Genomic DNA, 14,658 nt, shown 5'->3' on the forward strand with positions numbered 1-14,658 from the left:
AGCAGAGAGTGAAAACAGCAAGGCCCGGCGGCGATGCTCCTACCGCTTCGGAAATGAAAAGGTCCAAATGGCCGATGCGGCGAGCATGTGCCCCTTTTTGTTTTTGCTTCAAACGTCCTTCTTGACCTGTCGACGCCCCCGAATGGCGCCGTTGACGTCAATGCCGCAAAAGGAAGCGGTTCTCCGTGATGGAGCGGTCCCAAATACCGTGAGGACATTTTACCGACTTCATGAGGTTGACAGCAGCAGTCGCCGAACCCAATTGCCGCTTCTTTCAAATGGCATTTGCGTTTTTTGTCGCTGCGGTGTGATATTGTCGTTCGTAACTCATCTAAGAGGACTTACGGACTTTGTTAATTGAACTCCTCTCGTCGAGGTTCACCGTGTCCTGTTGTGTAACATCCCAGCGGTGGATGATCCCGCATTGGAGGCGCGCAGTCGGCGGCGGAGCGGCAAGAAGGAAAAACGACACGGGAGCCGGGGGGATGTCGGGCCGAGAACGACCTCGTCTCCTGAAGTACCTCCGGTGCATCTCATCACCGAAGCGCTCCTCATCTCGCTAATGACTTGGGAGTTAATAAACACAAAGACGACGGTCGGGCCCTCGGGGCTCTTGCGGCAAGAGGAGATATTGCGGATGCAGATCAACAAACGCGTCTCGCACAGATGTCGGCCCTCCTCCGTACAAATGTTCACGATTCGTACCAATCGGTCGCGTGGCTGTCACTGACACAGCGCGAAGAAGATTAGGCCACGATTCAAAGCGCATCATCCGGGCAGCCAGTTTGGTCACACGGATCTTCTCGCGGAGGATCTTTTTCCAGTGTGGGTGTGTGAGCTCCCTCGGATGTACTGGCTCGTGGAGACTTCATTTGTCCGAAAAATGAGGATCGGCCGATGGCAGATACATCGGTGCTTCGGCAAACACTGCTGCAAATGGGAACCAGCTAACACCGGCCATGAAATGCAATGAAAGAAAGAGATGAATGTGAAGATTTGATCTTTTTCCGAGACCGTTCGGAGAGGTGCCCGTCACGTTCGCCGCCTCAGGTAATGAGGTAACGTCATCGTCCGTTTCCCATCCCGCTCGTCCTCATTCGGTTGAGGCCAACCAATCACAGCACACATGACGACCACAGCGAAAGACTCGTTGTTTGACACTTTTATTTTCATCAGAACGAGAGCTTCCGTTATGTACAATAGAAGACAGAAAGGATAAATAGACTCTTGCTCCAGCCGGGTTGGATTTCGGGCGCAGCGAGTCCTGATTTCAGTAGATGACTTCAAGATCCCTCAAACTAGTTAGCCGCCGCCCTCGCTGGCATGACAAGAGCGGGCGATCGCGAAGGTGCGGGGCGGATGGCCGTCCGCGTGGACAACGGTCTGGCATGCTCGGACGGGAGGCGGCTCAAAACCTCAGCCAGTACATGGCGCTGCGCATTCTGTTGTAGTCGGGCAACTGCTCAACGGGGCCTGGAAGGAGCCGTGCGGGCAGAACCAGCCGGTTGGAAAAAGTCAACGCACCTTTGCCGGCCATCCGTTTAGAAAGGGCAGTCGAAAGGGGGACTCACCGACAGCCGCCACGGCGGGACACTTATCGTAGATGTACTTGGAGCAGACGTCGCGCACCATCTTGGGGGTCACGGCCTGAAAAGATGCAGGCCAAGCGTGGTGGGCACAACGGGGCCGCATTTGCCGGCAAAGGCGTCAAGAGAGACTCACGTCGATGCGAGCGTCCCACTCGGCCAGGGGGATGCGCCGGCCGTAGTTGAGAACCTGCCTGCCGATGTCGTCGCAAATGGGCGTGGTTCCTATTGCGGAACCAAACGCAGACTCGTGATTGTGACGAATTCGCTTGGGCGTCGCGGGGAAGGACGGACGCGTTCCGTACCGTCGAGCTGTCCCACCGTAGCGGCCTTCAGAGCATTCTTGCCTCTGGCCACATCGCTCTCGGTGACGGTGGTGCACAGATTCATCCTGCGCGAGGCACAACGCGTTCGTATGGGTCAAAATGAAGCGCGCAGTCGACGCGTCGGAGTCCCGCTTCTCACCAGGCGTTCTGGGACCAGTGCATCATGTCGTCAATGTGGTGCCTGTCGGTAACAAAGTAAATGCCCAGCAGGCCGGTGTCACTGTAGGACGAGTGGAACGCCTGAAAGCTGTGACACAGGTTCTCCTCCACCGCCAGGCGGGCCAGACGGCTGCTCATGTTCTGCAAGTGAAGAAGGAGTGGACGTGACGAGCTTTTGCCTGACAAGTTTCCTTTCCCAAAAATAAATATATCAATTCAGCCGCTGGGGAGCTGAACCCTTTAAGGGCCAAAGTAGAGAAATTGCAGCCAGCAACATGTTTTTCGCTAACCGTTTTCATGCTACAGCCTTTTGAAATGGTGCCATCAAAATGGAGGACTTGATTGAAAAAGGAAGGGAAAACCCCCCCAAACACTCTTATAAGGGTTCATGTCATGTCGCTATTCAGTTTTTTTTTTGAGGGGGGGGGGGGGGGGGTATGCACACAATTTCACTGCAGGCGGTCCAGCGGCAGGCTTTGAGAGCGCCACTCAACAAACGCGGGCAAAGCTTCAACCATGTTTCAGAGAGAGAGTACACGGGCGACTAACCTTGCCGCCGCCGCAGGTGAGGTCGTAGCTTCCGATGATGGCGTTGGCCAACATGAGAGGCACCGTGTCTGGGCTGGCAGCACCGGCCCCCTCCACGGCGATGGCGACGTGCGCCAGGGGCAGAGCGTCGTCACGCATGCGGATCTGGGGAGAAGCGTCGCACGGGCATTTTGTCTGTTCTTTTGTCAAACTGGTTCCGACATCCATTTTCAACGCGCTCATCCTGAAAAGGGTCGCGGGGGTTGCCAGAGCCTCTCCCCGCTGGCTCGGGGCGGAAGGCAGGCTAGACCCCAAACTGCTCGCCAGTCAGCGGCGGGACACCGGCCGCGCCCTGTCAATCCCCGTCGGCGTTTTCCTGTCAGTTTTCCGACCTCTGCAAAAGCGAGCGCCAAAAGGCGTCAAGTATCCTCGCAAAACTATTGCGGCAGCTCACCTCGCTTCCGGTAAATCTGCAGGGCGGCAACACCGGAACGGCGTCTCCCTCATAGTCGAAGGACACGCCGCCGAAGTGAGAGCGGGCCAAAGCAAGCAGCTCCTGGTGGCTCACACCTGCATATTCAGCACATCACATGAAGGGGCGCGTCTTTCCCAGATTAGCCTGCCTACGGTGGCGGGAAGAGGGCCAACCTCCGGCTGCAGCCAGAACCATGCGGGGAGCCTTGTAATGGCTGTCCATGTATTCCACGAGATCCTGGCGGCTGATGGTTCTGTGAGAATTTCAAAGGACGTTTCTGAGAAACTTTACGGCGCAAACGAGCAAAAGCAAACAAGTGATGACGGCCGTCCGATTTCAGTTGGGAGTGCCCCCCCCCCCGCCTTTTTACCTGGCGGTGTTGGAGGGTCCCAGTACACTGTGGCCCAGCGCGGTACCCTGGAAAGCGGTCGCGTGCAGCAGGTCCAGACAAACTTCCTGCAGGTTGCTTTCCACTTCCTCCAGTTCGCGTAGGACGAGACCTCGCTGCTGCTCAATCTCCGCCTCGCTCAGAGAGCAGTTCTGCACCACCTCCGACAGCAGCTCGACAGCTGAGGACGCACAAGTACAAGGGTGCACCCGATTCCGTCTCAGAGCGATTGCTTTGGTGATTTTTTTTGACTTTGTGCTGCAAACCAGAAAGCGAGCGAAATAATTATAAGAAGATGATATGAAATGCGGGAGTCTAGCCAATCGCTATATTTTGAAATAGGGACAGTGGAACGGACCGGCAGCGGAAGAATACCGGAAGCTACCACAAAGAAAGCAGATTCGTATTCCAAGGAGAAAATAATCGCTGTCCAAGTACTTGTGGCTATTGGTAGCTCGCGCTTCAGGGTCGCGCCAGCCAGACTGACGTCGACTTATCAGCGGTAGAAAAATAATCGTCCCTATTAATCGCCGGGGTGGGAAGCAAAGGTCTTCCATGTAGGTCTGCTGCGAGTCAAACCTGCCGAGCCAAGATGCCGCCCGCTGCATCGGAGACGTGAATGACAAAAGCCATGCCATTGAGAACGACTCGAGTCTATTGATATATTTGCACAACGGCTGCGCATTGAAGAAATGCTTCAGATCCCAAATTGGGGGCGGAATAATCCGAACCGACGGAATCTCAACACGTGACTGTGTTTAGAAAGCCTAAGGAATGAGAGGTACACTGGGATCGCAGAACGGCTCGCGTTCTGCTTTGGAGGTTCGGCGCTACGGCACCGCATGCGAGAAAGCTATCGAATTTTGCTACCTTGAGGCAGGTCTTTGGCCAAGGTCTTCATGTAGTATGCGGTGTGTTCTCGGGATGTGTAAGCACTCAAGTGAGCACCCAGAGAGTCCACCCGCTGCTCCAAGGCCGACTGGGGGTGCTTCTTAGTTCCCTAGAGAGCAAGGACAAAAGGTGCCTGCTTTTAGCCGCGGTGAATTTTTCACAGGGGGATCCTGTGCCGTTTCTGCAATGGCGGTGTAACACCCGCTGTGCTCCCTGAACTCATTCTTTGTGCGAGGCTCGGAAACCTCAAAGAATGGCAAATCCGGGGCCCTCTGGAACGGCATCTGAAATGGTGTTGGCGCATCAAGCCGCGACTACCTTGAAAGCCATGTGCTCCAGGAAAAATCCTGTCCCGTTGGTCTTCTCACTTTCATAGCGGCTGCCGGCACTGATCCACAGTCCGACCTGAAACGAAGAAGATTCACGTGGATATGGAGAAAGTGCGTGCCCATCACGAGCACAATGGCATCCACTCTTGCAGTGATTCCAATGATGGAGTCCTTACAGTGCATGTCGCGTGTCCCGTCTCTTCCGATGCGACCCTCAACCCGTTATCCAGGACGCTGAGATGCGTTTCGGGGGCTCCTAGCAGGCTTTGGGCATAACTGACTGAGGCCTGTCCACGCCGCAGAGACAAGAGGAGGGGCTAGAAGGGTCACATACGATTCTTATCAAGAAGACATCCATTGCCATTCAGAAATGTATGGGTGGGTACGGCATCTGACGTGATCGGGTGAAGGTTCCAAAAATACCAATAAATCCATCCAATGTATGGATTATCTTAAAAGAGAGCAGGCCGCATTTACTTCGAGCATTTGTATTACTCATATTTATATTTGGGTCACATTTCAATGTTAACAGAGACACGACAGAAGCTGTGGGCCAAGGAGTGGTGAGCGCTTGAGAAATGTCGTGCAAAACATCAGTCACGGCAAAACCTGACACATTAGATATTCGCTACATATGTAACGCATTTTCCTGCGGCTTCATGTTCTCGGCGCTGTGGGCGTCAGCGTTGCGTCAACCTGAACGTATATTAAGCCTGAACTTCTCATGACGAGTCGGGAAACCTCGAATCAAATCGAGAATAAAACCTCGATCTGAAACAAAATACGCAATCCAATGTCACAATGCAGACCTTCCGTTACTATGGCGACGGGCCAATAACTCGTCATGGGACACGTCGATTGCCGATGGAAGCGCGCCATTCAATTCTTTCGTCAAAGTCACCGTACTTGCTCGCTCGCTGCTATTTCAGAAGCTAAGCCATGCTAGGAGGGCAAACTGGAACGTAGCAATTTCGGCAAGCGTCGACGACGAGAAAATTCACCACAAGAAAATAAGAGAATGAATTCACACACGCGACCTTCAACTCTCAACGAAATTATCGCCGGGAAAAGCCGGCGTCGCTATTCGTCACTTGACCTTGCTGTCGCTCCAAGCCAGCCGATGCTAAAATGCTAACAGAAGTGACCGCTTGCGCAAAGATGCGCAAGTCTTCTTCGAGTACTTGTGGGTTCGCTTGAAGCGACTTCGGGCTTCTGCTTTGATGAGCTACGCGAAAGCAGACTTACACTGCGGGTTTGGGCGAGTACACGACCCACGGTGCTCCCGACTCGGCACACAGACGCCGCCATTTCTCATTCCAGGTTAGAGAAGGGGAAGAAGAAGAAAACAACAGCTTCCGCTGTCCTCGCGCATTGTCTCTTCTTCGTTTGGGGGCTAAATTGTGTCATCCGCCTCAGGACTCTTTACCGCCGTTACGTGTACACAATGTGCTATTGAAGGTAAAAGAGCAATTAAACCACGACAAAATGAATCTCTGACCATGTTTTCGTTTGACGTTTTCGTAAATACAGCTTCTATTAATAATGGTGTGAGTTCAAAAATTACTTTAATGGTGAATTTACAGATATTGTTTTTTTTGCGGCATTACATTTTTGTGTAGGTCCGATTGGGAAGGAAACAAACTTGCTTTTGTGATGTCATCATATACAGACCGAGAGGTGCAATGCATACACCTAAATAAGACCAGTTTGCATATTGTGTGTGTGAGAGAGACTTCATACAAAGAATCTAAAGCGATGTTTCTTTACTATCCCATAACCAACAGATCCTGATAAATACAACAAAATATTTGAATTGACGATTCAAAATCCGAATAGAAGGTCGGAACACGTGGAATAACGTCAAAACCATGGAGCAAAACCCGGCCCCGAAAAGCTCTTTGAAAATGGTTTCCTAATCCTTGAAAATGTATTCATGTCATCATTTTTTATTTGATCAGACGCTCAATCTCCCCCCGCGATGCCGCCATCTTGACTCAAAACCTTGGAGGCGTGTCGCCGTGACGTCATCGTGGGTTGTCATACGCAGTCCTGACGTAGCCCAGATAGAACAGGGCTAAGATTCACTTTTTCAAACGACGAATTGACGGTGGAGTTGAGTTTACGTGACATGCTAATTTGCCCCGAGGCCCGCGCACGCAAACGAGATCTGTTCGCTTAGTGTTACTGAGTGTTTTCGCGAATTGGCCTCAGCAGAAGCCCGCGACTTGCCGGCGAAATGTGCGGAAGGACTGCGTGCACTCTGGCCCCGGATGAGGTGAGCCGAGCCTGCTGGTACAGAAACCGGCGCGGGCTGCGGAAGCAGCCTGACTGGAGGGCGGGAGACGCGGACAAATACCGACCGTCCTACAACAAGAGCCCGCAGTCCACGAGCCCCGTGATGCTCTCCCGCAGGCACTTGGACGAGGTAACCCGGTCCACATCTGGATCAGGAATACAAAAAGAAACTTGATTTATTTCGCCGAGGAACATTTTGGGAGAGAACAGCAAGTTGTGCAAAATGTAGGTCCCGAAACACGGAACAGTTTGACATGATGTTTGTGTGTGTATGTATAGAATGCACCCGTGGACGAGTGTGTTTTGGCTTCCATGCGTTGGGGCCTGGTCCCTTCCTGGTTTAAGGAGACGGACCCGAGCAAGATGCAGTACAGCACCAGCAACTGTCGCAGTGAGAACATCCTGCAGAAAAAGACTTACAGGGTACTTTGTGGCAAATGATGATCTGACATTTCAAAGATACATACTGTACATCACCCTGGACTGGTCACTAGTCCGTCGTCGGGGTTAATCTCGACAACCATTCACACTTGCATTCACACCTACGAGCAATTTGACGGACGCCATCACCTCAACGGCATGTAGCCATCACACAGCCATTTGTTTCAGAAGATACAACCGCCTAGAAATACAGCATATCCAGTACAGTACGCAGTATTTGTGTTTTACAACGGTGCTTCGCCAAATTTATCGTTTCCCATGAACTTGTGGATAAAATAGTGAAGCTCGTGGTCAAAAGGTATTCCGTTTCGCGGTACATTGAATTGAGTTGGGAGTTAGCTGGCGTCCAAGTCGTATTTCTGGAGTCACCTGGGTGTCTCGTCCTGGTAGCAGGACAGTGTGAACTTAACGGGTAATTATTTTTTGTTTACTGCAAACAAACAAAAAACCCGTTTTTACTCAACACGGTATTTCAGATCACCATAACGATGATGGTGATCTGAAAATGTGTCCATATCGCCCGGCCCTACCGGCCAGGAACTTCAGAGACCAACAAGCCTTTCAAAACTGCCATTTCCATATGACGGCTTTCATGGCTTTGCTTTCTCGCCAAGGAGCCTCTGCTGAAAGGACAACGCTGCGTCATCCTTGCTGATGGCTTCTATGAATGGAGGAGGCAGGAGAAAGAAAAGCAGCCATTTTTCATCTACTTCCCTCAGGCCCACAGCTGCCGTGCGGAGAAACCAGATCCCGTCAATGAGTCGGCTCAGGCGAGTCAAGCTTTCGTGCCCGGCTTCACCATATTGCGGGATAGCGCAGGTAGTCTCTCGACGGTCCCGCGGGAGTCCCTCCCGCGCTCGCGGAATCTGCCGCCGATTTCAAAGCCCTCGGGATTGCGCTCTGTGGAACCGACGCTCATTCTCCGCAGATTCCGGATGGGGCCGAACGAATGAACATTTGCTGCGTTCCGTTCGCAGGCAGGACAACCGTCAGATGAGTGGACAGGCTGGCGGTTGTTGACCATTGCAGGACTATTTGAGCGCTGGACACCTCCATCTGGTGGAGAGCCCCTCTATAGCTACAGCGTCATCACCGTGAACGCTTCCCCCAGCCTCCACAGCATCCACGACAGGTGAGGAGTGCAACAGCACCTTCGCAGCCTCGCTTTGCTTCGCAGCCGAAGCCGTGGTCCCTTTCAGGATGCCGGCCGTCTTGGCCGGAGAAGAGGAAGTGAGGAGATGGCTCGATTTTGGCGAGGTGAAATCTGGGGATGCTCTGAAACTGCTCCAGTCAGAAGACAAATTGACTTATCATCCCGTCTCATCGCTTGTCAACAATTCTCGCAACGACTCTCCTGCATGCCTTCAGCCTGTGGACCCGAACCAGAAAAAGGTATTGCGTCGAATGTCCGACTTTGAGGAGGGGGGGGGGGGATTCAAATTAAATGCGCAGAGGAAACCCAAAAAGGTTGATTCAGCTTCAGTTGAAGAGTCGTTAGCACGTCCGCCTCGCCGTCGAGGTGCGAGTCTGGGGCTCCCCGGTGCGAAATTGTCCGTCGCACACGCTGCGCCATCAACGGGCAACCGGTCGAGAGCGCGCGCCACCTAGTGTCCGGTCGGCTCGGATCGGCGTCAGCTCAGCACGACGCCAACGAGGGTGACAAAGCGAGCGGTGCTCCTCAAGACAAACGGCGGCATGTATTCCCCACAGGAGGCCGAGCTGAGCGCCAGCGGCAAGATGATGAGGAGCTGGCTGGCGAGCGGCTCTACCAAGAGGAAGGACCCGGAGGCTCGCGACGCAGACAAAAAAGACACTCCCCGCATGTCGACGGGACTCCGGCGATGGCTGCAAGGGCCCAATAAAAAAACAAAAACCCAGTAAGGTCAACGTTTGTTGTTCTCCGTTTCAGCTTTCTCGCCGTGCCATGGTCGCCGTCACGGGAGCAATCGGCACCTTCGGTGGTTTCACGTTCCAATGGAATTTCATGAATAAACGCCTTGCTGAATTGGAGGATTTTATTCGCCTTATTCCTTGAAAGGCAAAGACATTTTGAAACATCGCTCGGCCTTTATCGTACTTCGAATACAATGACGAATGCCGCGACATCCACCGTCCCACTTTTGCTTTCAACGTTACGGTCTGTAAGCTCTTTCGGAATCCACAAGGCATTTCCGTCTGACCGGAGGTTTGCCTGTCTGTACTTCCCCACAAAACGATTCTTTGAAAGGGTCGTCGATGGAAAGAAAGCCATCGTTGGACTTCCCCTCCAATACTGTCAAGTGGGAGTGACGTGCCGTCTTGATTTGTTTCACGTTGCACCAGGAAGGGAGAACTGTCCAAGAGAAAGTCCAAAGAGGAACGGCGCTAACTCGCGAGCCAGTTTCATGTCGCTCTCAGGGTGGTGGCTTTGGGCAATGACTTCAACCAGAACAACCTGCACACTTGAGTGGCGGGACTTGCGATTTGGTCTTCGTTTTCATCAATGGGCAACAGATGACCGCAGTTGTCACATTAGTGATCGGCCGACCTCCAATCTCAGTCCCTCGCGAGCAGTGATATTCCGTTTGAAGGCCGCGTGGCACAAACGCATGCGGCTCAAAAGGACGGGGAGCGGTGTTTCGTCTATTCATGCGGTTGTGGCGACAAATGACACGAAGACAACCACCGCCACGGCTACGGAGGAAAGACGCCAATCCACCGACGCGATGAAACACAAAAGCATGTGGGATGTTTGAGCTCAATGTAAAACAAGCGATTGCGAGAGCAGCGATATTCAATCCGACTGAAAACGTCGGTTGCCATTTTAAGCTCGGGGGGGGGGGCACCTGACAAGAATAAGCGTACGATACGGAAGGAGTTCTTTGGGCTAGGAGACCGATACTTGATAGAAAACGGGTGGTTCCCACGCACGAGGAGGAGGCTGCAGCATGATGGTCGCGTCGGTACTCTGTGAGTGGGATGATGCTTGGGAGGGGGGGGGGGCATAAGGGGTCGACGCGGCGGGTCATGGGAAGGGAGGCTATTTAGACAAGGCAGGACGGCGCCGGGAGGGCCGTCATGCAGGTCCGGGCGGTCCTCAGCAGCTGCAGGTCTCCGCCGAAGGCTTGGCTCGCTCGTTCCTGTCCAGCTTAATGGGCTCCGGGAACTCGTTGTACAACTCCACTTCGGTCTCCTGGTCGGGAATACGGTCAGAAGGGTCGCGAGCCTGCGCCGGCGGCGGCACCGTCGGCGCCTTACCTGTTTGAGAGCGTTTCGCGCAATGGTCTGGAAGGCCTGCTCCACATTGATGGCCTCCTTGGCGCTGGTTTCAAAATAAGGGATGTTGTTCTTGCTCTGACACCAAGCTTGCGCCCGCTTGGTCGTGACCTGAACGTACACGGCGGCACGCGGAATATCGCGGGGCCGAGTGAGCCAAACTTCCAAAGAAAGTCAAAGCGGAAGCCCGACGGGAACCACACCTGTCTGTTCTCCAAGTCGATCTTGTTGCCGAGCACCACAAAGGGGAAATTCTCCGGGTCTCGGGGGCTGGCTTGGATCAGGAACTCGTCCCTCCAGCTGTCGAGGGTCTTGAAGGTGTTGGGGGCCGTCACGTCGAACACCAGAACGCAGCAGTCCGCTCCGCGGTAAAACGCCACGCCTAAAGACTGGAACCTCTCCTGACCCGCCGTGTCCCAAATCTGAAACGCAATCCAAAGCAACTGAAACGGACCGAGCGGCGACTTGACTCTCGGAAATCGGCGCAAACATTCACCTGCATTGTGACCAGTCTGTCATCCACCATGACTTCTTTCGTCAAGAAGTCTGCACCTATCGTGGCCTTGTACTGGTTGCTGAACTTCTTATTCACGTACTGGTTCATCAACGAGGTCTTGCCGACTCTAGAAGGGAACCAAGCACAGGGCACGAAGCCCATTTGAAGGTCAGAGACCGCTTCATTTGGCGCTTGTGGCAGTGACGCGTTACATGCCCGGTGCGGTGGAAGCCACTTGAGCTTCGAGAGGCGACGACCACTCACCCGGAGTCTCCGAGGATGATGACTTTGAGGAGGACTTTCTTCCGTGAAGTCATTGCGCCTCAGCTGGAAGCACACGAGGAAAACGTGAGCCGGGAACCTCCACCGAAGTGGACGTAGCGCTCCAAACAATCGTTGCGGATCCGTACGACGCCACGGGAAATGTACATATTGACAGAATACGTGAAACTGGGCGCGGGTAAGAAGAGCCTCAACGTGCAATTCGGGCACACTGAACGGCCGTATTTCTCGAGCGCTTGAAAACAAACGCCGCTGTCGCAACGTGATGGACGTGGAGCAAAAAGAACTCAGACAACAACAGACAATAAATTCATAACAAAGACGGTAGAAAGCACCCCCCCCAAAAAAAACAGTAAAATTATGCATCAAGTCTCACAGGGGGTCAAAAGCCAAAGACTAATAAAGAGCTCTAAGACGGGTCTTAAAGATGGGCATGCCATAATATAGTGTAGAAGTATGTAAGGTTTACGAGGAAGTGACCCCCGCCCCCTCAAGTGTAAGATAGTTTTCAAAGGACGATCAATGGGAAGTCGACTTTGTCAGTTCCACTCAGTTCAATGTTGTTCAAAGACTACTGAAAATGAACACACACCAGTCACATGACAGCATGACGACTGGAAACAGTGTTAATCATTTCACATTCTTACGATACGAGAGGAAAAAAAGATGACTGCGTCTTTTTCGTTCGACATAAATGAATCACTTGACTATTGTATTTAAATGAGTCGAACTGGGGGAGGGGCCGCGAGCATTGCATTGCAATGCAATGCCAGCATTAACATGCTAAATCAGACGAGTGTCGTGATTTACAGATGGAATGACGACAGTAGCAGAATGGGTCCTAATAAACAAAATTGTCTTGAGCTGATCCGTCATCAATCGGCATTCCTCGCTTCAGCTGAGCGTGCCGAATGTCCCATTTTAACACTACGGTACAGTGTCGGCTGGACCGACCGAAGTCCAAACTTTGTTGTGACTTGACCGGACTAAGGTTATACTTTTCATGACCCCCCCCCCCCCCCCCCCAACCCCCACCCCAATCAGTAAACTGTCATTAGGCATACTCGCACTCATCCTTTTGCTTATTTCGAGGAAAACAATGCACGTTGAGAGACCGCGATGCTTGTGAAGGGTACCCAAGTGTTCGGGCAGCGGCGCTCCTAATCTGCACCCCATGACACATTGTCAGGGACGGATCACATGGTTGCTCAACACACGGCTAACGGAATCATGACTCGGCAAGCGACATCCAGCTGGGGGGAAAAAGGGCTCCGATCACCACCATCGGTGCAAAACAAAACCAACAAACACAAAGTCAACCAGTGGCACGCACCAACGGCGGGTAATCGATTGCTCAGAATGCACCGTCATCATTTTACGGGAACTTGTGAAAACGCTCCGAGGTGTCAGAACAAAACCAAAACGCAAGCCAACAAACGGGTATGGAACATCTCGAAAGGTTACATGGTCAATACAAAGGCATGTTTTGGATGACTAGTTGTTCGTTTTGGTAAAGAATGACCAGCAGCTCAATTGATCGGGCTAACGTTTAGCTGCACAACGGGTGATTGTGGAGCACGATTTGCAAACAGCCTCGTCCTCAAATATTGGCGAAACCGGTGCGCGGAAAATGTCACAAGAAATACCTGTGAGCCGATCCTGTGGCAAAACTATCAAGAGTGGACTTTTCCTCAACCTGGGTTCCTGGCGTAAGCTAACGCGCAGATGAGCGCCCCAAAATTTAAAAAAAAAATGAAGGAAAGAAAGAGGGCCGGCGGTCCTTTTAAGTGTCCGTCGTCGCAAAAAATGTCCCTCTGAAGCCTCGACACCGCACGGACATCCGCTATTTATCCGTCGCGACTCAGTCGCCGACTGGAAGTGAGCGCCGTCAGCGGCAGCGAAATTGTCACTCGGCGCGTTGCTCCAACGGGGTCTTCGTGTCGCCGTTGGCTTTCGCCGTCTGTCAAGCTAATATGCTAGCCGAGCACGTTAGCCTCGCCGTCCGCTTCCTCCAAAACAAGCCTAGTCGGTGGCGGTGACGTCACACGGCGGCTACGCCTTGCTCAGCTGGCCCGGCCAGCAGGAAGGAACGTTCACCCACGATTTAGCCATCTTTTGCATTTGCCTCCCTCCAAAATTAGAGGGCGTTTTCTGCCTCCCTGCCCCCGATGGAGACAAAATATGCTTGTAGAAATGAGCGCCAAACATCTGGTCCCAACAAACACGTCGAATACAACGACGGAATCGGAATCAAACATATCCGGAATCGGCATTTGATAGAATTTCCTTTTAAGTCAGAGTTATCAGAATCAGAATCTGGCCAAGTATCTTTATTGGCCAAGTATGTAGAACACACAAGGAATGTCTCTGGTAATACACACTGCACACGTATCATCACAAACAAGGACATGACAAATAAGTATGGAAGGACATTATGCTATTTCGTGTCTCTCAACGTTCATTCAAACATTTTTAGCCCTCTACGGGTACTGTCGAACGAACATCATCCCTACGGGCATTCACCACACCACGACTGCAAAAGACATGTTCACATTCAAAACACATTACTGTATTCGTGCCCCAAATGATCCACATGCTCACAAAACTCAGGAGCACACAAATGTTGAAAGTCAAAACCAACAAAGCATGCATGTCACGCACGCACACGCACGCATTCACACGTGCAGTGCGTCATTCTACATATTGACTTGGCACCTGTAGCAGAAAACCCACACGGTGTCACAGCTTCTTTAGTTCTTGCTTACTTTTCTGATAAACCCAGTGGTGAAAACGTGTCAACTTGAGACTCTGCGCACAAGATGACAACTCAGTATTTATACGTCTCCATAACGAAGGAATGGGACTCCTGAAGCCACCTCATAATAGTCTGGATTGCGTTTTGGTCGTATTTGCTTTGTGCAAAAAACATCCGCCACTGCCGAAACCCGGGATCGAACCAGGGACCTTTAGATCTTCAGTCTAACGCTCTCCCAACTGAGCTATTTCGGCCTGAGGGTTGATTTCGCAGGTCAACGACACACTAATAACGACAATGCGAGGAACTCCAACGTCACATAATTCCCCCACGCCTGACTACTGGTTCGGACGGGCCGAACATCCCGTCTGTGTGTACATTGTAATAAAAGCGTAAAAAAGACAAATGAAGTCGACGAGCCTTCATAGAGACTCAGTCGCTTCCGGCGCAGG

The 14,658-nt window shown here is 52.3% G+C and overlaps 3 protein-coding genes and 1 non-coding gene across 4 annotated transcripts; 1 reads left to right on the forward strand and 3 right to left on the reverse strand.

Annotated features, from left to right (window-relative positions):
* Positions 1 to 1,147: 1,147 nt before the first annotated feature.
* Positions 1,148 to 6,079, reverse strand: uqcrc1 (ubiquinol-cytochrome c reductase core protein 1). Its single transcript, XM_086118931.1, has 13 exons — positions 5,928 to 6,079; positions 4,859 to 4,999; positions 4,672 to 4,758; positions 4,333 to 4,462; positions 3,445 to 3,643; positions 3,248 to 3,327; positions 3,054 to 3,169; positions 2,621 to 2,764; positions 2,052 to 2,212; positions 1,892 to 1,977; positions 1,723 to 1,811; positions 1,572 to 1,647; positions 1,148 to 1,473 (listed from the first exon to the last, which is right to left on the reverse strand). Exons 1-13 carry the CDS (start codon positions 5,988 to 5,990, stop codon positions 1,409 to 1,411), a joined length of 1,437 nt encoding a protein of 478 aa, XP_085975057.1. The 5' UTR covers positions 5,991 to 6,079; the 3' UTR covers positions 1,148 to 1,408.
* A 612-nt stretch (positions 6,080 to 6,691) lies between these two features.
* hmces (5-hydroxymethylcytosine binding, ES cell specific) lies at positions 6,692 to 9,428 on the forward strand. The gene is made up of 6 exons (XM_086118932.1): positions 6,692 to 7,107; positions 7,257 to 7,400; positions 8,033 to 8,192; positions 8,400 to 8,550; positions 8,618 to 8,810; positions 9,129 to 9,428. The coding sequence occupies exons 1-6, from the start codon at positions 6,919 to 6,921 to the stop codon at positions 9,297 to 9,299; spliced, it is 1,008 nt and encodes a 335-aa protein (XP_085975058.1). The 5' UTR covers positions 6,692 to 6,918; the 3' UTR covers positions 9,300 to 9,428.
* rab7a (RAB7a, member RAS oncogene family) lies at positions 9,420 to 13,503 on the reverse strand. The gene is made up of 6 exons (XM_086118933.1): positions 13,098 to 13,503; positions 11,434 to 11,496; positions 11,170 to 11,296; positions 10,877 to 11,095; positions 10,656 to 10,784; positions 9,420 to 10,590 (listed from the first exon to the last, which is right to left on the reverse strand). Exons 2-6 carry the CDS (start codon positions 11,484 to 11,486, stop codon positions 10,495 to 10,497), a joined length of 624 nt encoding a protein of 207 aa, XP_085975059.1. The 5' UTR covers positions 11,487 to 11,496; positions 13,098 to 13,503; the 3' UTR covers positions 9,420 to 10,494.
* Positions 13,504 to 14,387: 884 nt separating this feature from the next.
* On the reverse strand, positions 14,388 to 14,460 carry trnaf-gaa (transfer RNA phenylalanine (anticodon GAA)). The gene has a single exon. It is a non-coding gene; the product is annotated as a tRNA-Phe (tRNA).
* Positions 14,461 to 14,658: the final 198 nt, after the last annotated feature.

Source organism: Hippocampus guttulatus, chromosome 8, assembly GCF_054856545.1.
Source record: "Hippocampus guttulatus isolate MCC_2025c chromosome 8, RoL_Hgut_1.0, whole genome shotgun sequence".
NCBI classification, from domain to species: Eukaryota; Metazoa; Chordata; class Actinopteri; order Syngnathiformes; family Syngnathidae; genus Hippocampus; species Hippocampus guttulatus.